This window comes from Odocoileus virginianus, chromosome 12, assembly GCF_023699985.2.
Source record: "Odocoileus virginianus isolate 20LAN1187 ecotype Illinois chromosome 12, Ovbor_1.2, whole genome shotgun sequence".
Lineage (NCBI taxonomy): Eukaryota > Metazoa > Chordata > Mammalia > Artiodactyla > Cervidae > Odocoileus > Odocoileus virginianus.
The window spans coordinates 17,026,125-17,051,291 of record NC_069685.1 but is presented as its reverse complement, the minus strand read 5'-3'; the positions used below and the strand labels follow the sequence as shown (position 1 = coordinate 17,051,291).

Sequence of the window (25,167 nt, the reverse complement as noted above, 5' to 3'; positions counted from 1 at the left end):
AGTCCCTCCAGATTTATGATGCCTTGACAAGGCTTAGCCCAGAGTCAGAAACCATTAATGCCCAATCCCACTCTTATTTTCACTCTGCTCTCCTAGACTTCAGTGATATGACTACAGTTTGAATGAGAAAGATGCCAGTCCTAAGTGTATACACACTTAGATGTTCAGCTATAGGTTTTAAATCCCGCTGCTAAGTCACTTCAGTCGTGTCCGACTCTGTGCGACCCCATAGGCGGCAGCCCACCAGGCTCCCCCGTCCCTGGGATTCTCCAGGCAAGAACACTGGAGTGGGTTGCCATTGCCTTCTCCAATGCAGAAAAGTGAGAGTGAAGTCGCTCAGTCGTGTCCAACTCTTTGTGACCCCATGGACTGCAGCCCACCAGGCTCCTCCATCCATGGGATTTTCCAGGCAAGAGTACTGGAGTGGGGTGCCATTGCCTTCTCCTTTATTTGCAGGGCTGTCAGGACTTAGAAGCTGTAAGGTAATTCCGAGGGGAATGAAGGGGAAGGGTGTGACCAGCTGTGAGAACCTTACTTGACCAGGTCCAATATTTACTGACTCCTTGTAGGAGAGGAGGTTGTACCATGTGTCAGGGGGAAGCACATTGTCCCTAAGCCTGTCACACAGTGAGACACTGGAGCTGCACACTTGGTGTGGAAAAGGAAATTATTTTTAAAACATGAGCAAGTAGGAAATGGATATTGAGGTACTGAAGTAAGGGGGGCCAGTGTAGTGTTGGAGAGAACTGGTAAGAAGGTGAAACTGGAGGAAATAATTTGAAGAGAAATAAAGAGACCCCAGAAGTTAGTTCAGGGGTAAAGAAAGAGAGAGAGGACAAGTGGTGATAACTGTCGACAAGGAGGAAGTGTAGGTCTAAAGGAAAGAAGGTTATAGAACTGATCGTCAGAAGCAGGTGATTCCAGGCATCAGGGCTTGATAATCTAATGTATTTTCCATGCAGCAAATGAAGGATGAGAAAATCATAATTATTTCATAATAGGGAAACTGAGTCATATAGGGAACCATCATCCCCAAGTTTTCTTGTGACCCCCCTCACCTCCCGCCCTCCTCATCTCCAGGCAATTACTGACCTGCTCTATGTCACTGCAAATTCACTTGCATTTCTGAGAATTTTGTGCAAATAATCTTATACAGTAGTACCTTTTTTTTGAGGGGGAAGGGGCTTGCCTCTTTCATTCAGCATAGTTTTTTGGGTATAAAACATTTAAATTATTGGTCATTTGAGGGAATTTGATGCATCACCAGTGTATTACACTTGCGCCATCAAACTTGTAGCTTCATCAACATTAACTGGTTTGCTTTCATGACCTTGCTGAGGAATCAGCTGTTTCTGCAGAGGTTCAAGAGGAAGGCCCTTTGAGACGTGTGTGTAGCTTCCTTTCGTATATCCACAAAAGCTGTATTCACTCTGTTAACTTTTTCATCATTCACAGTGTTTCTCTCCTTAAGATCATTGGTAGCTAGTTTCGCTTTATCTTTAACCTGAAAGATTTTTGGTTGACTATGTGGAGCACACGCCTGGACTCCTGCTCTCTTGGTTTGTCCTCGGCCTCTGATTCTCGCGCAGCTGCTCAAGTTCCAGGTGACGCCATCTGCACGGGCCTCATTCTGCATACTGTTCTGAGATTCACCCATGTTGTTTATTAGTTATTCATTACTTTTTATTGTTGAGTAGTATCTTGTATGGATACACCACAAATTGTTTATCCACTCACTTGTTGATAGACATTTATGTTAGTCAGGGTTCTCCAGAGAAACAGAACCAATAGGATACACATACACACTCTCACACATCTGCTTTAAAAGATTGGCTCTTATAACTGTTGGGGCTGGAAAGTCTGAAATTTGCAGGGTCTGTTGCAAGATTGGAAATTACAACAAAAACTGATGTTGCTGGGACTTCCCTGGTGGTCCAGTAGTTAAGAATCCATGCTCCAATGCAGGGGACATGGGTTTGATTCCTGCTCGGGGAACTAAGATCCCACACACCACATGGTGTGGCAGAAAAAAAAAAGAACTGATGTTGCAGACTTGGTCCAAAGGAAGGCAAAAGTCTCTTCCTCTTTGGGGGACCTCAAGCTTTTCCCTTAGGGCCTTTAACTGAATGGGTAAGGCCCATGCCAATAGGCAGGATAATTTGTTTTATTCAAAGTCTACTGATGTAAATGTTCATCACCTCTGAAAAATTATCTTCACAGCAATATCTGGACTGGTGTTGACCAAACAACTGGGCACCATGGTTATGTAGCCTTGTTGATGTATAAAGTTAACCGGCAGCAAGTTGTTCCTGATTTTTAGCTATTACTGTGTACAAGTGTTTCTATGGACATATGATTTCATTTCTCTTGGGAAAATGTCAAGTTGTGGACTGACTGAATCATATGTTCAATCTATGTCTAACTAAAAAATTCTAGATGGTTTTCCAAGGCAGTTGTACCATTTTACATTCCCGCCAGTGATGTATGAGGATTTCAGTTGTTTTTGTATCCTTATCTGTCTGTCTTTTTCAGTTGGTATGATCCAACTTTTAAAATTTTTGACATTTTAATAGGTATGTCGTGCATTTTACTAATGAGTAATGATGTGCCGCATTTTTAACGTTCATTCCTTTTTACTTGCAGGTTACTTTGCTATGCAGGTAGGAAAGGCAAGATCGAAATACAAAGTTACGCCCCCAGCAGTCTCTGGGTCACCAGATTTTGAGAGAATATTTCGTGCACAGTGAGTAATGTTTCTCCCTTCCGGAATATGGACCAGCCACATACATAAAATTCCTAATTAGGGGAGAGATGCACAGAAAAGATATGCCATTATAACAAGCTACTCTTTATGGCCAAGACCCTTCTCAGGATCCTTGAGGCTTGAAGTAGTCAGTGCATGGAGTTTCTACCCACCCGTGGGACAAATTGAGCTGATCCATTCATGGAAAAGGCTGGAATCTTGGAAGAGGGACTGCTATATGTTTCTAAACATGGCAGTTTGGGCCAAGAGCCTGGAGGGGTCCCCCTGAGAGTTCAGCAGCCTCATGTTGGATTAGTTATGCTGTCCCTTTTCTATCTAAAATCTTTATTTCTTCTTATCCACTTTGAAACAGAGGCAAGTCAGTATTATCCTCTGCCAATGGACCATTTCCTAAACCCAGAAACCTGCAATAATAAGGAAGCTATTTCATTGTATTCCTAGTATTTTTTTTTAAAGATCATCTTGTGCTCCTTGTTTTCAGATCCACACAGAATGTTCCACCATGACTGCCTGATGCAAGATGCTAGGTCTCCCTTTATATTTAATTCCCCCAACCAAGTGCTTTTAAAAATGTTGCACATGTCACCATTTATGCATTGCTTGATTCCTTTGTTAATACTTTGGGAATTTTCAACTTTGTTTATAAGTGAGATTAGACTATAATTTTTCTTTTTTTTTTGTATGGTCCTTGCTCATTTTGATATCAAGATTATAAAGATTATATTAGTCTCACAGAATGAATGAGAGAATTATTTTATCAAAGAATTTGAGTCAGAATGGAAGAGTGTGTTTCTTCAAAGTTGTTAGAGTTTGCCTATAAAATGATCTAGACCTGATTCTTTTGTGTGAAAAAAATTTAAACTATGAGATTTGATTTATATAATGATTATGGAATTATTCAGGCTTTTTATTGTTTCTTGAATCAGTTTGGGTCAGATTTGGCTTTTGAGCTGACAACATTGGTCTCTTGTCCATCAAATTGCTCCAACAAGCATTGTACACACTATTTCCTAGGCTTAAAATATGATGAATACCACTGGTAGTATAAGAGGTGCATAGACATGCTTAAATTTTTTTTTTAATGTGGTAAGAATGTGTAACATGAGCTCTACCCTGTTAGCAAAATGTTGAGTAGATAGTATATTACTGTTGACTAGAAGTACAATGGTGTACAACTGTAGATTTTTAGAGTTATTAATCTAACATGGCTGAAACTTTATACCCAAGGTATGATTTTAAATAACATTGAAACACATGATAAGGAAGTCATTTCCATTACCTTTGAATCTTTATTATTATTTTTTTAACTTTTGAATCTTTATATCAAGTGGAGAGTATTGATTTGGTGATATGTCCCACATCCCAAAAGTAATATTTATTTTTTTAGCAAGGTAATATATGTTTGTAGTCTGAAAACAAAGTGAGGTTACAAACCTTATCAGTTCAGTTTAGTCACTCAGTCGTGTCCGACTCTATGTGACCCCATGAACCACAGAACGCCAGGCTTCCCTATCCATCACCAACTGCCACAATTTACCCAAACTCATGTCCATTGAGTTGGTGATGCCATCCAACCATCTCATCCTCTGTCATCTCCTTCTCCTCCTGCCCTCAATCTTTCCCAGCATCAGGGTCTTTTCAAATGAGTCGGCTCTTCACATCAGGTGGCCAAAGTATTGGAGTTTCAGCTTCAACATCAGTTCTTCCAATGAACACCCAGGACTGATCTGCTTCAGGATGGACTGGTTGGATCTCCTTGCAGTCCAAGGGACTCTCAAAGAGTCTTCTCCAACACCACAGTTCAAAAGCATCAATTCTTCTGTGCTCAACTTTCTTTATAGTCCAACTCTCACATCCATGACCACTGGAAAAAGCATAGCCTTGACTAGATGGACCTTTATTGACAAAGTAATGTCTCTGCTTTTTAATCTGCTGTCTAGGTTGGTCATAACTTTCCTTCCAAGGAGTAAGCATCTTTTAATTTCATGGCTGCAGTCACCATCTGCAGTGATTTTGGAGCCCCCCCAAAATAAAGTCAGCCACTGTTTCCCCATCTATTTGCCATGAAGTGATGGGACTGGATGCCATGATCTTAGTTTTCTGAATGTTGAGCTTTAAGCCAACTTTTTCACCCTCCTCTTTCACTTTCATCAAGAGGCTATTTAGTTCTTCTTCACTTTCTACCATAAGGGTGGTGTCATCAGCATATCTGAGGTTATTGATATTTCTCCCAGCAATCTTAATTCCAGCTTGTGCTTCCTCCAGCCCAGCATTTCTCATGATGTAGTCTGCATATAAGTTAAGTAAGCAGGGTGACAGTATACAGCCTTGACGTACTCCTTTTCCTATTTGGAACCAGTCTGTTATTCCATGTCCACTTCTAACTGTTGCTTCCTGACCAGGTTTCTTAAGAGGCAGGTCAGGTGGTCTAGTATTCCCATCTCCTTCAGGATTTTTCACAGTTTATTGTGATCCACACAGTCAAATGCTTTGGCATAGTCAATAAAGCAGAAATATATGTTTTTCTGGAACTTTCTTGCTTTTTTGATGATCCAGCGGATGTTTGCAATTTGATCTCTGGTTCCTCTGCCTTTTCTAAAACCAGCTTGAATATCACAAACCTTATAACAACAAATAATTCTCCTTATCCCCATCCATCCTCAGAGGCAGCCATTGGCACTCCTTTTTTTTTTTTTAACTACTTTTGGTATGTATTTCCATATTTCTGAATGCTATGTGTTCACTGCTATTTATTGACTCAGAAATTTTAGACATTAACAATTGATTTCCTTTTATGGAATAAAAAATTTCATGCTCCTCTGTTTCTTTTCCTCACTTCATCCTTCCTGTAAAGTTATATCACTTCATCAGGTTAAATCAATAGTCAATGTTTATGTTATTGTGATTAAGTAAATAATGTTCAAAGCTGAATCAAGTAGTTTACTATGATTACCTTTCCTTCTTGTGTAGTTTTTTGTTTATGTGGGGTTAATATCTGCCTCTTTATTTGCTTGCTTAGTTTCATCTCCATATCTTTAGCAGAGCTGAAAATCTCCTCTAATACATTTAAATACATTAAGTAATACCTTGGAGGTTTTTTTTTTTTTTTTTGAGTCATTTGTGCTTAATTTATGCTTGGAGTCATTTCTGCTAGAATCTTCCATTTTTCTGCTCCAATCTGGAGGTTACACTTTAGGTCTGTTACATAGCTGTTATCCCAGGATTTCCTGTCATTGTCCTAGGAATTTCCCTTGTACTCTACTGATTTGGGGGCTTCCCAGGTGGCGTGAGTGATAAAGAACCTGCCTGCCAATGCAAGAGATGTAAGAGACACTGGTTCTTCCCTGGGTTGGGAAGATCCCCTGGAGGAGGACATGGCAACCCACTCTAGTATTCTTGCCTGGAGAATCCCATGGACGCAGGAGCCTGGCAGGTTACAGTCTGTAGAGTCGCTGAGTCAGACACGACTAAATTGACTTAGCACGCACACTACTGATCTGGATCCCCCGTTTCCTGGATTTCCTGTTAGGCTATTTATTTTTTATTTCTCATTTTGGTGGAGTATACCCTTTAGGCACTTTCTGAGAGAAGGGGAATGGTAGGTCTTGACATTTCTAAATATGCCTTTATTCTGCCTCATAGTTGATTGATGGACTTTGTTAGGCATATATTTCGATGTTAAATATCCTTACCTTAAAAAAAAAAATCCTTACCCTCAGAATTTTAAAAACCTTGTTTCATTGTTATCTGATTTCCACTGCTGTTGTCAAGGTGTTCTGTGCTGTTCTGATCCTTTGTTTGGAAACTGCAGAAGCTTGAGGGTCTTGGCCTGATCCCTGTCCTGAGATGTTACGGTGCTGTGCTGACTCAGCCAGAGGTATTTTTCTTCACAGTTAAGTCACTCAGTCATGTCCGACTCTTTGTGATCCCATGGACTGTAGCCCGCCAGGCTCCTCTGTCCATGGAATTCTCCAGGGAAGAATACTGGAGTGGGTAGCCATTCCCTTCTCCAGAGGATCTTCCCAACCCAGAGCTTGAACCCCAGTCTCCTGCATCGCAGGCAGATTCTTTACCATTTGATCCACTAGGGAAGCCCTTATGCTGAACCCTAGAGGAGACTTTTTATAGCCTGAAAACTCATGCCCTTCTGTTCTTGAATATTCTTCTATATTATTTACCCCTAAATTTTGTCTTCTTTTCTCCATTCTTTCATTCTTAAAATATATATAAGTTGTAAGCTGACCTCCTGGACTGTTCCTTTAGTCTTCTTTTATCTTGAGTTTTTCATCTTCTTGTGCTTTTATTCTTTCTGGGAATTCCTTGAACTTCCAACTCTTAATTGACTTTTTTAAACAAAAATTCACATATGAATTTAATTCTTAAGAATTAATTTTTGTCCTTTGACCTTTAGTTCTTATCGCAGTCACATCATTCCTTTCTTGTTTCATAGATGCAGTTTATTCTCTTATATCTGAGGATTTTAATGATATTGTTTAAAATTTTTTTCCTTTATCATTACTGTTTCTTCCAAGTTCCTTCTGTCTATTCCAGCTATTGTCTTTAATTTTTATTTGCTATTCGTTCATTAAGTATCTTTCGAGCACCTCTATGTATTAGGTACTATTTTAGTAGCTTGGGATATGATACTCAGACAAAGGCCCTTGCCCTTTTGAAGTTTATCTTATAGCCAAGGAAGACAGAAAATAAACAATAAAGAGATAGTAACTTAAGAAAAGAATATGTTGTGCAAGAGAGTGCTAAGTGTTAAGAAATACAAGAAAAAGCATCACATGAGCACATGGGTGTGGGTTGCTGGGGTGGGTTGCAATTTGAATAGGGTGGTCAGTGTAGAGCCGATGGATAAGGTGTTACTTGAGCAAAGACTTAAGCACATGAAGGAGTTAGTCATGTCAACATGTAGGGGAGATGCTTCTGAGACAGAAAAAATAGCCAATGCAAAGCCTCTAAGTGGGAATGTATCTGGTGGGTTAGCAAGGAAGTTAGTGTGGCTAATGGTCATCTGAGTTAAATTCACCTGTTCTGGTCCATTTTAGTCCACTGATTCCTAAAATGTTGATGTTCACTCTTGCCATCTCCTGTTTGACCACTTCCAATTTGCCTTGATTCATGGACCTAACATTCCAGGTTCCTATGCAATATTGCTCTTTATAGCATCGGACTTGACTTTCATCACCCGTCACATCCACAACTGGGCGTTGTTTTCACTTTGGCTCCATCTCTTCATTCTTTCTGGAGTTATTTCTCCACTCTTCTCCAGTAGCATATTGGGTACCTACCGACCTGGGGAGTTCATCTTTCAGTGTCGTATCTTTTTGCCTGTTCATACTGTTCATGGGGATCTCAAGCAGTTAACAGCATCTAATGAGAATCTGACAACTTTTATTTTCATACAATTACTTATTATTTCATACTTAATTTGTTTTTATACTTATCTTTTATTTAGAAAGTGGTATTCTTATATCACTACCACAAATGGGAACAATTTCATTTTTTCCTTACTTGTTTGAGTAAAAAAGAAGTTGAGATGTATGGCAGAAACCAATATATTATAAAGCACTTTTCCTTCAATTAGAAGTAAATAAATTTTAAAAAGTTGATTCATAGAAAAATAATAAGAGTATAGTAGTAGTGTCCTTGCCTGGAGAATCCCAGGGACGGCGGAGCCTGGTGGACTGCCATCTATGGGATTGCACAGAGTCGGACACGAGTGAAGCGACTTAGCAGCAGCAGTAGTGGTTTAGTTGCTAAGTCGTGTCTAGTTCTTGCAACCCCAGGGACTGTAGCCCACCAGGCTCTTCTGTCCATGGGATTTCCCAGGCAAGAATACTGGAGTCGGTTGCCATTTCCTTCTCCAGGGGATCTTCCCAACCCAGGGATCAAACCCAGATCTCCTGCATTGCAGGCAGTCTCTTGCATTACAGGTGGATTCTTTACCAACTGACCCACCAGTGAAGCTTTGTAAGAGTATATGGATAGGCTAAATTTTTGAAAGTAATATATTAATGTTTGAATTTTGGGAGATTCTATTTATAAAAATGATCACAGGAGGAAATCTTGCATCTTCCCACTTTGTCTTTCATGATCTGATCTGAGAAATTCCTGTTGGGGAGTGTAGGATTTTTAGCAGGTTAAATTCTTGGGCCACTTCTGGTTCTATGTTTGTTCACATCGTTTTCACAAATTTGATTTTCTTTCAAGTTATTTTTCTCTTCTTCCTTTTCTGTGTCTGTACTGCTCTTGTCCTAGAAATAAAAGCTGGACACCATTTCCAAATATTTCTCATAAGTTGCTGTTTACAAAATAAGTATCCAAATTCAGTTTCCTTGTCAGAGGTGTTTTGTTTGATTAATCATTGCAGAACAGAGAGGGGTTAAAAAATAATCACAGCAAATAGAAGGAGAAAAAGTGGAAGCAGTGATAGATTTTATTTTCTTGTGCTCCCAATCACTGCAGACAGTGACTGCAGCCATGAAATTAAAAGATGCTTGCTCCTTGGAAGGAAAGCTATGACAGACCTAAATGACATATTTAAAAGTAGAGACACCACTTTGCTGACAAAGGTCCGTCTAGTCAAACCTATGATTTTTCCAGTAGTCATGTATGGATGTGAAAGTTGGACCATAAAGAAGGCTGAGTGCCGAAGAACTGATGCTTTTGAATTATGGTGTTGGAGTGGACTCTTAAGAGTCTCTTGGACTGCAAGGAGATCAAATCAGTCAATCATAAAGGAGATCAACCCTGAATATTCATTGCAAGGACTGATGCTTAAGCCCCAATACTTTGGCAGCCTGATGCTGGGAAAGATTGAGGGTAAAAGGAGAAGCGGGCAGCAGGGGATGCCATGGGTAGGTAGTATCACTGACTCAATGGATATGAATGTGGGCAAACTCTGGGAAGTATTGAAGGACAGGGAGCCTGGCATGCTGCAGTCCTTGGGGTTACAAAGCACTGGACATGACTTAGCGACTGAGCAACAACAAAAAATAATAGACAATATTAGAGTGGGGGTGGGAGATTTGGAGCCATGAAATACCACTGCGGGCACAGTAATGTGCTGCGGTCCATGGGTTCGCAAAGAGTGGGACATGACCGGGCGACTGAACAACAACAATAGTCTTGGGCTCTCTTGGAAGGGTGAACGAGAATGGTCTTACTCCCTTCCCTGAATTTCTTCTTGGATATTCCAGAGCACTAGCCCAGTTCTGGCCTTAGGTTTTAAGGTTTAGGATGAACTTGACCAGATAAGAGTAGTCTCATTGCTAGTGAAGCCATTTCAGCTTTGATCTGAGGTGGTTAGGGCAGAAGCCCCTCGGGTAACCAGTTCATTCCCAAGCCTACTTGGCTACCTGTTCTCTTTCTCAGGGGAGGCTCCCTTGAGCTCTGCAGATCCCCACGAGGGCATGCGCGTTCTTTTCTGGTGCTCCTGGACCAAAGCACTGAGCCCCTTCAGTCTCCCGTGAAGGTCTCATGGCCTCGTCAGTAACAGAAATGCTGCCTTTCTCCCACTCTTCCTCTTGCTGCTTTGCCCTAAGTGTAGCCAAGAAGAATTATGACTAATTCTTTCTTTGAGTGGAACTGGAAAACATCTCATAGCAGCTACTTCATGGTTCCTCTGACCACCCCTGAAGTGCCTGTTTCCTGTCCGAGGGTCACCTCAGATTGGATATTTGTCAAGTAGAGATGATTATTATGGAGCCAGTTTACCTGAGTCACTAGACCAGTTACTAACTCCTTCTCTAGAGACCCCTTTCATTTCCTCTTTCCTTCCTCCAGGGAGAGCATTCGGGGTGACTCTAGAGTTTTGCAGCCTTTTGCCAGAATACATTCTTTGAAATTGTGAAAATAGCAACTATAATTTCACTGAGGATCATTTCTTCATGTTATTGCTAAGCTTAGAAAAATCTAGTCTAATTTGAGCACCTTGATCCCTTTAGATTAAAGGCTTTTCTAAATCTAAAAAGTAGATCCAAATAATAAATTAATCTTGTAATTTAAATATATTTCCTCTGATTCTATCCTCACTGGAAGAGAAGAACAGCTGCTGATAACCTCATTCTTTTTCATACACTCCAGGATCATTATTAAACGTCTTTCATCTTCTATATTTTGAAGCTAGGTAGCACAAATTCAGCTTTTTTTTCAATCATTAAAATATTTGGTTGTGCTCTTTAGACTGAAAAAATGTTCATGTTGTTTCTAAACCTGGAGCCTGGGAATGTATGCAGTATTCCAGCAATGATTCCATCAGTTCTGCATAACGCAGAAGAATTGCCTCTTATTTCCATCTTATATATACCATTATTTGCTTAAATGCTGAATTATTAAGTTCCTATTCCCAGATTAACTGGCCATAAGACAAGAGTAAACCCAATCATCATGAACCTGAGAAGTCTTTAGAAATATTATTCTTTTCATACTCTGTTAAAGTTCTCTTTTTTTTTTGCCATTTTATTAACTTTTTATAGTCACTTTGAATTCTAATCCTGTTAGAAATTAAAATTATTGACCATAATGTTTGTCTAAAAACCATGGGAAAAAGGAAAATTCACAAAATATTAATTTTTCAAATGTTCTGTAACAGCAAGATTTTAGTAATGAGTCAGCTCTTTTGTAGGAATGACAAAGATGATACATAATAGACAGTAAACACACTTCCATCCTTCTTAGAAGTGTACTGATCTTAGACATCAGCTGAAAGCACAAGCTGTACTTATCCACTGAGTTATAAAGGGCTTGAGATTTCCGAGATGAGAGAATGACTACACGAGGCGCTTTTCAAACTCCATCCTCCTCTAAAGCCTATGTGTATTTGTCACCTGGGGCCTCGGTAAAACAAAATGCCACAGCCTGGGTGGCTTCAGTGACAGGTATTTATTTTTTACAGTTCTGGAGGCTGCAAGTCTAAGATTGAGGTTCTGGCTGCTTCTGTTTCTGGTGAGAGCTTTCCTCTCTTGGCTTGACGTGTCCTCACATGGCCTTTATTAGAGAGAGAATGTGTGAGAGGGGGAGAGTCTGCCAGTGTCAGAGAGCTCTCTCGTGTTTCTTCTTATAAGAACAGCAATCCCGTTGAATCAGGATACCACCTTTGGACCTCATCTAACTTTAATTATTTTCTTAGTTCAAATACAGCGCCCTAGGGGTTTTGGGCTTCAGCATGTAAACTTTGGAAAGACACAAACATTTAGCCCCTACTACCAGCAGACAATAGTACGGGCTAAATGTTTGTGTCTTTCCAAAGTTTACATGCTGAAGCCCAAAACTCCATATCACCAGCAGACAACGGCTTCCCTGGTGGCTCAGAGGTTAAAGCGTCTGTCTGCAATGCAGGAGACCCGAGTTCGATCCCTGAGTCGGGAAGATCCCCTGGAGAAGGAAATGGCAACCCACTCCAGTATTCTTGCCTGGAGAATCTCATGGACAGAGGAGCCTGGTAGGCTACAGTCCATGGGGTCCCAAAGAGTCGGACACAACTGAGCGACTTCACTCACTCACTCACTCACCAGCAGACAAACAGCTTCCGTCCCACAAGCTGGGAGATTCTCAGGCAGTCAGGGGAAGAGAAAGTGAAAGTTGCTCAGTCGTGTCCAACTCTTTGTGATCCCATGGATTATACAGTCCATGGAGTTCTCCAGGCCAGAATACTGTGGGGAGCCTTTCCCTTCTCCAGGGGATCTTCCCAACCCAGGGATCGAACCCATGTCTCTCGCATTGCAGGTGGACTCTTTACCAGCTGAGCCACAAGGGAAGCCCCAAGGGAGGAGAGGCAGCTAGAATTTGGATGAAATGCAAGCCTCACTTCGTCATCTCCCCATGTTGTTTCACAGCTAAGTGAACCACTGAAGTGCTGGTAGGATTCATGCCCTCCTGCCGTCAGCAACAGTCTCCTTCTGGGGTCCCCATAACAATGGTTACTTGACAAGGGACAATTTAGATAGTTACGGATCTAGATAAAAAGATATCTCTGACAACCTCTCATTCCCAAGCCTTTTCTGAGCATATCGACCTGTTGCTCTGACCACCCCCACCCTCCCCAGCCAGTGTAATAAATCCAAACAGTTCTCAGGGTCAAAAGCCAGCAGATCAAGGCTGGATCATCTATTAATAGTGCAAGTAGCTTATGGCAGTGTGCAACCTATTGGAGTTTCAGAACAAGTCATCAAAACAAAAGAAGGATAAAAAGGAGCAGCAAAAATCTTGAAGGAGGGACGCCTCCTTTAAGTTGCCTTGCCTTGTCTGCTTTTTATTTTTAAAAATAAAAATACTATAAACATAAGGGCTTTCCTTGTGATTCAGATGGTAAAGAATCTGCCCACAGTGTGGGAGACCTGGGTTTGTTCCCTGGGTTGGGAAGATACCCTGGAGAAGGGCATGGCAACCCACTCCAGTCAGCTTGTCTGGACAATCCCACGGATAGAGGAGCCTGGTGGACTACAGTCCACAGGGTTGCAAAGAGTCAGACACGCCGAATAACTAACACACACACACATTGGAAGCATGGAATTAGAAGTGTTCTCTTGACTGTTCAAGTTTTCCCCTTTGCAAATGGTTCACATTTTTCTAGGAACAAGTCTGTCATAAGCAAAGATTCACATTGAGTGTTCATGAGAAATCTCTCAAACAGCAAAAATATTCAGAAGTGTTTTAGGCCAGAGATTTCCCAAGTGATGTATATACACTGAGGGGGCGCACTAAGGAATCTGCTGTGGGCGTGAGGAAAATATTGGAGCTTCTATTTATATTTGCTCTTAAAATACCATCTTTTAATTTCTATGTGTTTTATAGTGTATGTGATACTCTTTTTCAGTCGAATGTATTAGCTGTGCTGATGGATCAATCCCATATTCCAGGGGCTCAATGTAATGGAACTTTACGTCTTGCTCACTGTCAAAGCCTCCATGGGTATTCCTGGTTGGGTGGCCTTCCACATGGTCATTTAGGTGCCAAGGCTTCTTCCATCTCAGGGTTTTGTTTCTGTCCAGGTGCTCAGGAGTGCTCTCCCTTCAACCAGTGTGTGGGGCAAGGGGGCTTGGCACACCATCTACTTAGCTGTCTGGCTCAGGAGTGATATATTTTATTTTAGTTTCTTTCCATTGGCAAGATCAAAATCCCAGAAGGCTGGGAAGTGTATCCTTGACCAGGCAGCTACCACACAGCACCAACATCACACCATCCTTGCTGTCAGCCAGTGCTCTCTGCTGCTGCAGGCCATGTGGATATTTTTTATTTGATCAAGGTTATGCAATTTGAAAAAGTCAGAGACTGGGGTTTTAGGCACTGTGCCAGAACCCAATATGTGGTGAGCTTTGTAGTACCTACACTTGATGATGGAGACAGGGCCCAGACAGTCCTTACTTCAGAACTACGTTCATTGACCCTTGGGTCCAGGCAGCAATCTGCAGTGGTCACATGTCCTGAGGCCCCAGGTCCAGAACGCCTTGGAGTTGGGGATGGACCATGAGAACTTTCAGTGGCTTTGACCATTCAATCTCCAGACTCCATCAGCCCATCCTCTAGGGTGACCAACTCTTTCCAGTTTGCCTGGGACTTCCCCAGTTTCAGCACTCTGGTTTCTGTGTCCCAGGAAATCCCTTGGTTCCAGGCAAGCCAGGACAATTTAGCTGGGATTGTCCTGGTTTTTAAATCAAAGACCCACGTTCTGAAAACCTCTTCAGTGCGGGGCACACCAGCATGGCTGGGCAGCCTACTGTCCTTTAGCAAAGACTCTTGCTGTTATTACCCCAGGTGGAATCTGAGGCTCAGGGTGACATCTGCTTGGAACAAAAGAGAACCTCGTCCCTCATGGGATGCTTAAATATCAAAGTGCACAGGATTATAGTGCAAAAAGGACTCTCACCAGGGAATATAGTGGACAGACTTGTTTGCCCCTGGAGTGGACACGCAGGAAGGGGGGCAGTCCAGCAGTGGTCAGAACCACTCTGTTCCCGTGCAAAGGGAAACTGACACAGCTGCTGCCAGCCGATTTCTGTCCCATTTCTGTCCCTTAGGAGGTTTTCCTGAGAATCTCTTGTAATAATAGATCTGCCTTCATGTCCAAAAAGAGACCATCAATTATTTTCATTTTGGTTTTCCTGTCAATGTGACTGTAATTAGTCACTGATGGGATTGTGAAGAACACATTTTCAGAGTTTGGTCCCCCTGAGTTAAACAACATCTGTGGACAGCTCGCTGTGAACGAGCTGTCCCGGGACACATCCAGGCATGGACCACTTAACCTAGCTGTGGGGTCTGCGGAGGCCCGCAATTGCTGGTAGTCAAGGATGTGGTCACATGGTGAAGGGGATGTGAGAAGTCAGACTGAGCAGCTAGAATGGAATTCCAGTTATTTCAGGGCCGAGCAGTACCTGGTGTCTTCAGCAGGCAGCAACTGTTAGCAATAGCAGGGTCCCAGGCTGGCTATCACAGGTGGCGCTAGTGGTCAAGAATCTGCCTGCCAATGCAGGAGACACAGGAAGTTGAGTTGGATCCATGGGTCAGGAAGATCCTCTGGGGAAGGAAATGGCAACCTACTCCAGTATTCTTGCCTGGGAAATTCCATGGACAGAGGAGTCTGGAGGCCTCCAGTCCATGGCGTCGCAAAGAGTCGGATATGACTGAGACAGACAGCACAGGCTGGCTGTCAGAAACTTCTTTTCAATCTCTGAAAGACGGTAGTGGAAGTGGACAAAGCCGTGGGGCTTAAGGCAAGTCAGAAAATGAGGGACCGGGAGAAAAGGACACTGAGAGCCCCAGGGACATGGGGTCAGGGTGAGCCCAGCAGTGATTCATGGCCGGAGTCTCATTCCTTAGCAGAGGAGGGTGCAGAGATAAGCTGCCCCAACACTGCAGGCTCTGACCCCCAGGAGCACCGACGCAGTGACGCTCACATCCCTGCCCGAGCCTCCGTGACTTCCGGTCGCCCCTGCTCCTCTGGGCCTCAGCACCCCTTTCCCCACCTTCTCAGTTACTCCCTGGAGCGCCAGGGCCGTGGGCAGGGACAGCCCTGCTGGCTGGTGTTTGACGGGAGGGGCCGGGCCACTGCCCTGCCCCAGTCCCCCCGTCCTGTGAGTGCGGGACCCCTCCCAGGTTCTAGAACCTTCCGTGACTGCTTTTGGGTGCTCTGTGGTCTGGGGCCGGGGGAGGTGAGGGCGGTGATTCTCTGCAGATCTCTGCCACTTCTGTCACTGGAGGCACAGCACTGCTGGCGTCTGGAGTCTCAGCAGTTCCTTCACGAAGACCGTCCTTCAGCTTTCGGCCTGCTCTCCACTCAGGGGTGAAACCGGTTCCCTGGCTTAGGTGGGTGTGGGGGAGACCCTTGATCATATGTTTGTTCTCCTCTTTCCTCACCCCTTCTTGCTCAGAGGCCCTCTTCCCCTTGTAGATGAGACACAAGAGTGCTGGTGTCTCTCGGCACGTGCGGAAGGATGCCCACAGGGGCCACAGACTGAGAGGTTCTGTCGCTACAGAGCAGCCTTTTACATGACACCATCACCTTACCCCATGTGCCCAGCCAGGGCCACTAGTGTAGTGGAAAAAAACCTTCTAAATAGTCAAGATTTTTATAAGGAATAAAATGGACCGCCTTCAAGGGTGATTAAAAAAAAAAAATCTCATTGTGGCTAATTTTGAGTCATGTTGTGGAAAAACTTAACCATTAAATTTGGAATATTGTAAGGTGTTTTATTCCCTGGGAGGAGGGCAGTATTCTTGCCTGGAGAATCCTATGGACAGAGAAGCCTGGTGGGCTACAGTCCATGGGGTCACAGAGAGTCGGCCAGGATTGAGTGGCTAAGTACAGCACCGTAAAGTGTTTTACAAGACAATATAAGAGGACTGTGGAGAAGGCAGTGGCGCCCCACTCTGGCACTCTTGCCTGGAAAATCCCATGGATGGAGGAGCCTGGTGGGCTGCGGTCCATGGGGTCCCTACGAGTCGGACACGACTGAGCGACTTCACTTTCACTTTTCACTTTCCTGCGTTGGAGAAGGAAATGGCACCCCACTCCAGTGTTCTTGCCTGGAGAATCCCAGGGACGGGGGAGCCTGGTGGGCTGCCGTCTATGGGGTCGCACAGGGTCGGACACGACTGAAGCGACTTAGCAGCAGCAGCAGCAGCATAAAAGGACTGTAACCCGCCAGTCTCCTCTGTCCATAGGATTTTCCAGGTGGGGATACTGGAGTGGGTTGCCATTTCCTTCTCCAGGAGATCTTCCGAACCCAGGGATTGAACTTGGATCTCCTGCATTGCAGGTAGATTCTTCACCGACTGAGCTACCAGGGAAGGTTCTAGATAAAAGGACCATTGTGTTTTGTTTCCGAAAAGAATCACAGAAACATCCAATGAGTGTGGAAAATAGAGCATTCTTCTATTATTCTCTTATACTTCATGAAAGACAGGTCCGTGGATTTAGCTGAGGAAAAGGAAGTGATTTTTAACATCGCTGTAATTATTCTGACCATCCACATTTATAAAGTGTCTTTTCGTTTAACCTACTGCAGCGACCTACATTAGTGAAAAAGCAACCATCACAAGCAAAATAGTGCTAGGGAGGGGAAAGGGCCGCAAGGCAGATCTCCGTTTTGCCCCGAGGGTGAGAAAGTTGTGGCAATGATTTGGGAGGGTGTCAGTGTCAGACTCTGGACGAGACTTTCCTTAGGTCACTCTATGGGTCTTTCGAGACTTTAAAGACAGCAGTAGAAAATGAAGAGGAGAGCTTTTGACATTTGTATTCCGCATTTCTGATGTGCCAGGGGGCCTGATGATTGCTCCCTGGCTCTGAGAGAGACGAGTGGGTGACTTCACTGTCGTCATTGCCGGTGCGGGGCTAGAAAGAGCCAGTCACGCTTCTGACTCTGCACCGGCGGTGGGCTTTATATGAGCACTGAGTTATGCAGTTAATTATGCAGCTTCTTACCCAGCTCTAAGAGATGGTTGAATGATTATCAGGGACTTTTTTCTCATGTAGTTGAGTCAAAAACTAATAAGGTTGAGTTGACCCATCTGCAATTTCCTGTAGATTTTATGGAGAATGAGGAAAGAATTACACTTTATAATTTGTTCTTTTTTTGTTAGAGGTTTTCTTTTCAGATTTACTGAGGTATAATTGGCAAATTAAAATTGTAAGATATTTAAAGTATACAACATGATGGTTTGACACACATATAATTTGTGAAAGAATTTCCCCCATTGAGTTAATTAACACGTCCGTTACCCTTTACATATTTACTCTTTTTGTGAGAACACTTAAGTTTTACTTGCTTTTGTTGTTGTTCAGTCACTCAGTTGTATCTGACTCTTTGTGACCCCATGGACCGCAGCACATCAGACTTCCCTGTCCTTCACCATCTCCTGGAGCTTGCTCAAACTCATGTCCATTGAGTCGGTGATGCCATCCAACCATCTCCTCCTCTGTCATCCCCTTCTCCTCCTGCCTTCAATCTTTCCCAGCATCAGGGTCTTTTCTAATGAACTGGCTCTTTGCATTAGGTGGCCAAAGTTTTACTTTCTTAGCAGACTTCAACTATACAATAAAGTGTTATCAGCTACAGTCACTGTGTTATATATTTGATCCTCAGACCTTATTAATTTAATAACTGAAAGTTTGTACCATTTTATTAGACTCTCCCTATTTTGCCCACCCTCAGGCCTTGGCACTCATCATTGTATTTTCTGTTTCTGTGAGATCACCTTTTTTTCTTTTTTTTAAGATTCCACATATCAGTGGTACCATGCACTATTTGTCTTTCTCTGTCTGGCTTATTGCACTTAGAATAATGCCCTGCTTGTTCATCTAAATTGTGGCAAATGGCAGGATTTCCTTCTTTTTAAAGGTTGAATAATATTCCACTGTATATATGTATATCATATTTTCTTTATCCATTCATCCATTGCTGGATACTTAGATTGGTTCCATATTGGCTACTGAGAGTAACAGTGTAATCAAAAAGAGAATACAGATATCTTTTCAAGATAGTGATTTCATTTCCTTTGGATATTTGCCCTGCAGTGGGATTGCTGGATCATATGGCAGTTCTAGTTTTAATTTTCTGAGGAATTTCCATGCTGTTTTCCATAGTGGTCGCATCAATTTATATTCTCACCAACAGTGTCTAAGGGTTCTCTTTTCTTCAAATTCTAGCCAGCACTTGTTCCTTGTCTTTTGATAATAGCCATTTAAAGAAGTATGAGTTGATATCTCATTATGGTTTTGATTTGCATTTTGCTGATGGTTAGCAAAGTTGAACACTTTTTCATGTACCTGTTGGTCATGTATGTCTTTGGACAAATGTCTGTTCAGGTTCTCTGCCCAGTTTTTAATTGGGTTCTTTGATTTTCTAGGCTCTTGAGTTGTATGTGTTCTTTCTATGTTTTGGATTGTAACCCTTTATCAAATTTGTGGTGTGCATGTATTTTTCCCCCATTCCACAGATTGCCTTTTCATTTTTTTGGTGACATCCTTTGCTGTGAAGAAGCTTTTTAGTTTGATTTAGTCCCACTTGTTTATTTTTGTTCTTGTTGCCTTTGCTTCTAGTGCCAAATCAAAAAAAATAATTACCAAGGCTAATGTCAAGGATATTTTCCCCTAAGCCTTTTTATATGAGTTCTATGGCTTTTGTTGTTTTATTCACTGGCTTGTTGTATTTTTTTAGATTCCACCCATAAGTGGTATCATATAGTATTTGTTTTTTTCTGAAGACCTCCCTTTAGCATCTCTTATCTGTCTAGTGGTGATGAACTCCTTCAGATTTTGTTTCTAAAATTCTTTCTCTCTCCCTCAATTTTGAAGAACAACTTTGCAGGGTAGAGTTTTCTTAGGTGGCAGTTTTTTCTTTCAACAGTTTGGATGTATCTTCCCACCTGCTTCTGGCCCACCAAGTTTAAAACTGTTCCATTGCTTGCGATGGTCCTGTAGGACCTGTGAATGCAAGCCTCATTGGCTATCAGAGTTGGGTAGTTTGGGGGCCTGTCCCTCAGGGAGAAACTGCAAAATCTAGGGTGCCAGATGTGTGTGCAAACTGCTTCTGGACAGATGCTGGCAATCTCGTTTTATCAGTGGAGTGAATTGAAGGCAGTAGGTAAGGGAAGTGCCCATCAGCTCCCATGGGCTCCAGGGAGGATCTCATCTAGCCCCCGGATATGTGCTAAACTAGAAGCAGGGTCTCCAGGCATCAACATGTAAGTGTGGAGGCAGACCCTCTCTAGAGGGAGACTAGAGACAGGACTTTTTGCCTACTTCCTCTGCACTGAGCCGCAGATGGTTAGCTATACTGAGTGTTCATGTACTCTGTAAAGAAATGCTTCTTTGCTTGCTATAGTCCTGTGGGTCTCATGGATGCAAGCCCTGTGGGGTTGCATTTGGGGGAAACCAGCCCTCAGGTGGAAGTCTTTAAACTTCGAGTGCGAGATGTGCAGTCTAACCAATTTGCTCCTCAGGGAGAAGCTTGGGGTTGAGGATTTCCTCCTGAATGTATGATGCTGTGATAGAGGTGAGGAGAGTGTGTCTCAGCTTCTCTTGCTTGTTTCAATATAGCTTTTTTTTGCTACACCATTCAGCTTGCAGGATCTCAGTTCCCTGACCAGGGACTGAAGCTGGGCCACAGCAGTGAAAGCCTGGAATCCTAACCACTAGGCCACCGGGGAACTCCCAGTATGGCTGTTTTCTTATTTGCCTAATGTGTAGGCGTCATTCAGCTGGTTTCAGGATTTCTCCCAGAGGGAGTTGCTCTGTGTGTATCTGCACATTCACTGCACCTGCGGGAGGACGGAAGTTTAAGAGCCTCCCATGTTAGCATCCTGGTCACAAAAGGGAACAAACCAAACCAAAACACCCCCCCCCCCCGCCCTATTGCGGAAAGAAGAGGGAAAAGAGAGAGAGAGATTAAGAAAAAAGAATCATTCAAGGTGACCTGGGTTAGAAGACTCAGCCTTTAAGAACCAGAATCAACTGTGTCTTGGTCGTTTGCCTTGTAACCTTACATACTCAAGCTTTAAGACTTAAGGATCCTATATACATCCTTACAGGAAGGATGTAGGATCATTTCTAATCCTGTAGTCTATCACTCTTCCTCCAGGATCAACTCAAGACCTTATTACACATCACATTAAAGCTTTCTTTTACCTCATTGTGATGTTGTCAGCATAGAGCTCAGCCAGCCTAACCAAGATCACTTGGGGGCATAGCACAGGAAGGAAGATGAATGTAATTCATCTTTTTTCCTTTTGCTAGGTGCAGATGAATTAATTATAGTTCCCAGATAATGATTGCCTTTTGCTTAAAATAGTATCAAAATTTCCACCCAAGTCTTCTATGAATAGAAGCAATTTAACTTGACATTAGGATAGAGCTTTGGGGTCTGGAGATGACACAGACTTCCTCTGATTCTCTGGGAGGTGTCATCAGCTTGGGTTCTCAGTCTTTAGTTTTTTCCTCCATAAAATGGGAATGAAATATGCTTCATTCGTTTCAGGAGGTTTTAGGGGATTTCTTTGAAAACGATTTAATACAATGAGCAACTCAAATGGAAGGCACGGGATGCAAGAGAATTCTGGGCAAGAAATCCATTTAATATGAATGAGCTATTTACTGGGTTATTTAGATAAGATACAGAATGATCTTTAGGCTCAGAATTGGAACCATCTCTAGACCTGTCTTTAAGAAAAGCTATAATTCGTTTCTACTACTGGCAACTTACAGGTAGAAGACTGATTCTTGGCCCTGCTCTGAGGTTTGAAAAATGTTTGAGTCTCACCTTGAAAGACTAGAGGTGCAGATGGTAAAGAATCTGCTGGTAATGTGGGAGAGCTGGGTCTGATCCCTGGGCCAGGAAGCTCCCCTGGAGAAGGGAATGGCTACCCACTCCAGTATTCTTGTCTGGAGAATTCCACGGACAGAGGAGCCTGGAGGGCTACAGTCCATGGGTTCCAAAGAATCGGGTACAACTAAGCGACTCACACTTTCATCTGAAAGACTAATTTTACCTATAAGGACACTTCTGCTCTTTAGGTTAATTCTTGTATTATTTTTGTAAGAAGAGGCTGGACATTTACCTCTAGGTGAAAATCACTGCTTTGGTGTATAGTTTTCTCATAGAATAACCAACATCTTTATTTTTTTACCTGCAGGCAAAACTGTGTGGAGTTTTATCCAATATTCATAATCACATTGTGGATGGCTGGATGGTATTTCAACCAAGGTAAACTTAAAAGACAACTCTGTTCTCATGACGACTGTGATCCTTACAGCCATTAAGTAGCAGATATTCACCTACACATCTACCGATCCTGGAAATTGTTTTAAGCAAAAGAAGCACTGTTTGGTTGCCTCAAAGAGCAGAGTGCTACAGATAGGCTAACTTTGGCTTCATTTCAATTTAATTTGGTGATTTTTTTTTTTTTAATAAAAACTTGGAACAAACCAGATGTGGGGGACTCCAGAATGAAAATGACATGTGATTTTGTCTTCAAGTCTAATACTCTATAAATTCTAATTAATCTGTAGGAACAAAACACAGAACTAACAGTTCACCCTAGTTATTATAGCTAATTTTTATTGAGTATTTTCTTCATGCCAGGTACTGTTTTTTTTTTTTAATTAATTGGCTGCTCTGGGTCTCGGTTGTGGCATGTGGGAGCTCCTCTCTAGCTGTGGCACGTTGGCTTCTCTTGTTGTGGAGCACAGGCTCTTGAGAAGTTGCGGGCTTTAGTAGTTGCGACATGCAGGCTCAGAAGCCTTGATGTATGTGGAATCTCAGTTCCCCAGGAATCGAACTCATGTCCCCTGCATTGAAAGGCACATTCTTAACCACTGAATCACCAAGGAAGTCCCTGCCAAGCTTTGTTTTTAAGTGTCATACATATATTATCTCATATGTAGCACTTTAAGGATTAAAATCCTTCTTATGAGGTAGGTTCCGTAATTTCTGCTTTATAGGTGAGGAAACTGAAGTCCAGAGCGGTTAAGTCTTTTGTCCAACTTAGCTTTCACCAGTTTAGGAGAAAATTAGCTTTCAAGTTCAGAGCAGGGTTCATAGGTAGTTGACGAACAACCCATGTGCTTTTTCTTAGGAGTTTCCAAGAATGTGGTCTACTGGATTTAGAAACTTTGTAAATATCTGTTTTCTATTTGAATGGGGGAACTCTGGGGAGCTCAGGGCTTTACCCAAACTCTGCCTAGCCCTTTCACAGGTCAGATTAACACCAACTACCTTTTTGGAGAAATTCAATCTCTCTTCTCTCTGATAACTCTCATGGCCTCATTTGTGTTTGACATTTGATTGCTAAGATTTAAATCAACCAAAATGTAACTGCTTTCCAAAGGCAACCCTGTCACCTCCCCTCTTATAATTTTTTTTACTGTCAACTGAAAAATTTCAGTTAAAATATCTTTCAGAGAAAGGCTTAACTCTATTCCAATTCACCTTTTTTTTTTTTAATCCCTTAAGGGCAAGAAGGGTAGTTTCTTGTCAGGTGAGAGCACATTCGCAACTAATAAGAAAAGAGCCTTTTGGTAGTGGCACCTGGCCTGTGCCGTTTGACCCTTTGGATTTCACTGTGATGGGCTGAATGAGGCTGACTGCCTGTCAGGGAAGGGTGTCTTGGGTATCTCTTTGTAATTTTCATTCTTTCTCATCCAGAGTTAGGTGGCCCATTAATTGCCTTGACCAGTTCTCGTTGACTTTGTGGGAGTAGTTGCTTAGAAAGGGAGTTTCGAGAACCATGGTGTGCTCAAGATCTCTCCCCTTCCTCAGAGGCCAGGTGGCCCTGCCAGCCCTTCTCCTCCAGCTCTTTGCCGACCCACTCCTTCTCATCCTTCAGGGCCCAGTGCAAACATCATCCCTCAGAGGGGCTTCCCTGACCCCTTCCTAAGGTGGGGCCCCCCAGCTCGCCCTGGCCCATCCCCCTTTGTTTCCTTCACAGCATGTTCAAGTCTGTACTTTTCTTCTCATTTTCCCCTTTGTCTTTGCTAATGAACCCATAAGGGCAGGGAGCTTGTGTCTTTTTTACTGCTAACCTCAACCCTTAGAATAAGAATACTTGGAATGTAGTAGAAACCAAAAAAAAAAAAAAAAAGTTTGTGACCTAATAAAATTATGAATTTAATTTTATCCATCATATCAGAGTCCCACAAACAGACTTCTAGTCTTTTCAAGAGGACTCTGGCAATTTGCATCTGTGACTTGGTGAGGAAAAGAGAAGGTCCCTAGTACAAGAAAGAGACTGAGATTTTGTTTCCATTGGACAAGATGGCAGAACATCACCCTGCATCTCACATTTCTTTTAGGTAAGATTTATAGTTAGTTAAATGCACAAATCTCAAGGGCACCATTTAATGAATTTTGACAAATGTATAAACCGGTGTCACTCAGATCCCTATCAAGATGTGGAACATGACTGCCACTCAGAAAGTCTCCTCAGGTTCTTCCCTGTCCCTTGCCCAGAGGCAAACAGTGCTCTGATGTTTTTCATCATAGTTTAGTTTTGCCTATTTTAGAACTTGCCATAATTGGAATCATATAGTATGCACTCTTATATAAGGCTTCATTCACTCAGCAAAATGTTTTTGAGATTCACCATGCTGTTGCAAGTTGTCTATTTCTTTTCATCGACAGTGGGGTTCCGTATTGCATGGTTATCACAGTTCGCTTATCCATTCTCCTGGGGATGGATTCCCAGCTGTTTCCAGTGTTGGGCTGTTATGAATAAAGCTGCAGTGATTATTCTGAACAGGTCTTTTTATGGATATGTGCTTTTATTTCTCTTGGGTAAATACACAGGAAAGGAAGGACTTGCTGGGTCAAAAAGTAATGTTTGGTGTTTTAAGAAACTACCAGATCTTTTCCCCAAGCGGCCGAACTGTTTTGCATTCCCACCAATAATGTATGAGGATTCCAACATCCCCAACATTTGTGCTGTCAGTCTTCTAAAAATTTTGCCATCCTGGTAGGTGTGCAGTTGTATCATCTCGTTATGGCTTTATTTTTACTTTTAAATGAGTGGGAACATTTTTTTGTTTTTGTTTTTTAATTTATTTGGCTGCACTGGGTCTTAGTTGCAGCATGCAGGATCTAGTTCTTGAGCAGGGATCAAACACCGGCCCCTTGTATTGGGAGCACGGAGTCTTAACCACTGGGCCACCAGAGAAGTCCCCTCACTGTGGTTTTAAATTGCAGCTTTGCTGACATCAAATGACGTTGAATAATGTTGAAAAACTTTTCACATGCTTATTGGTACACTTGCTTATATTGCTATGTGAATTTTCTATTCAAGTATTTTACCCATTAAAAAATTGTTTTTCTTTCATTATTGAATTGTCTGAGTCCTCTGTATATTCTACACACAAGTCTTTTGTCAGATACACGTTTTGTGAGTGTTTTCTCAGTTTTCAC

General features: G+C 42.4%; 1 protein-coding gene and 1 pseudogene across 1 annotated transcript in view; one reads left to right on the top strand and one right to left on the bottom strand.

Annotated features, from left to right (window-relative positions):
- The window catches only part of MGST2 (microsomal glutathione S-transferase 2), a 28,960-nt gene that overhangs the window by 2,951 nt on the left and 842 nt on the right, over positions 1–25,167 (top strand). The window contains exons 2-3 of the mRNA XM_020900621.2: positions 2,644–2,743; positions 21,905–21,975. Coding sequence (XP_020756280.1) covers positions 2,644–2,743; positions 21,905–21,975 — 171 coding nt within the window. The remainder of the gene's footprint in view (positions 1–2,643; positions 2,744–21,904; positions 21,976–25,167) is intronic.
- Positions 1,272–1,657, bottom strand: LOC110141666 (ribosomal biogenesis factor-like; annotated as a pseudogene).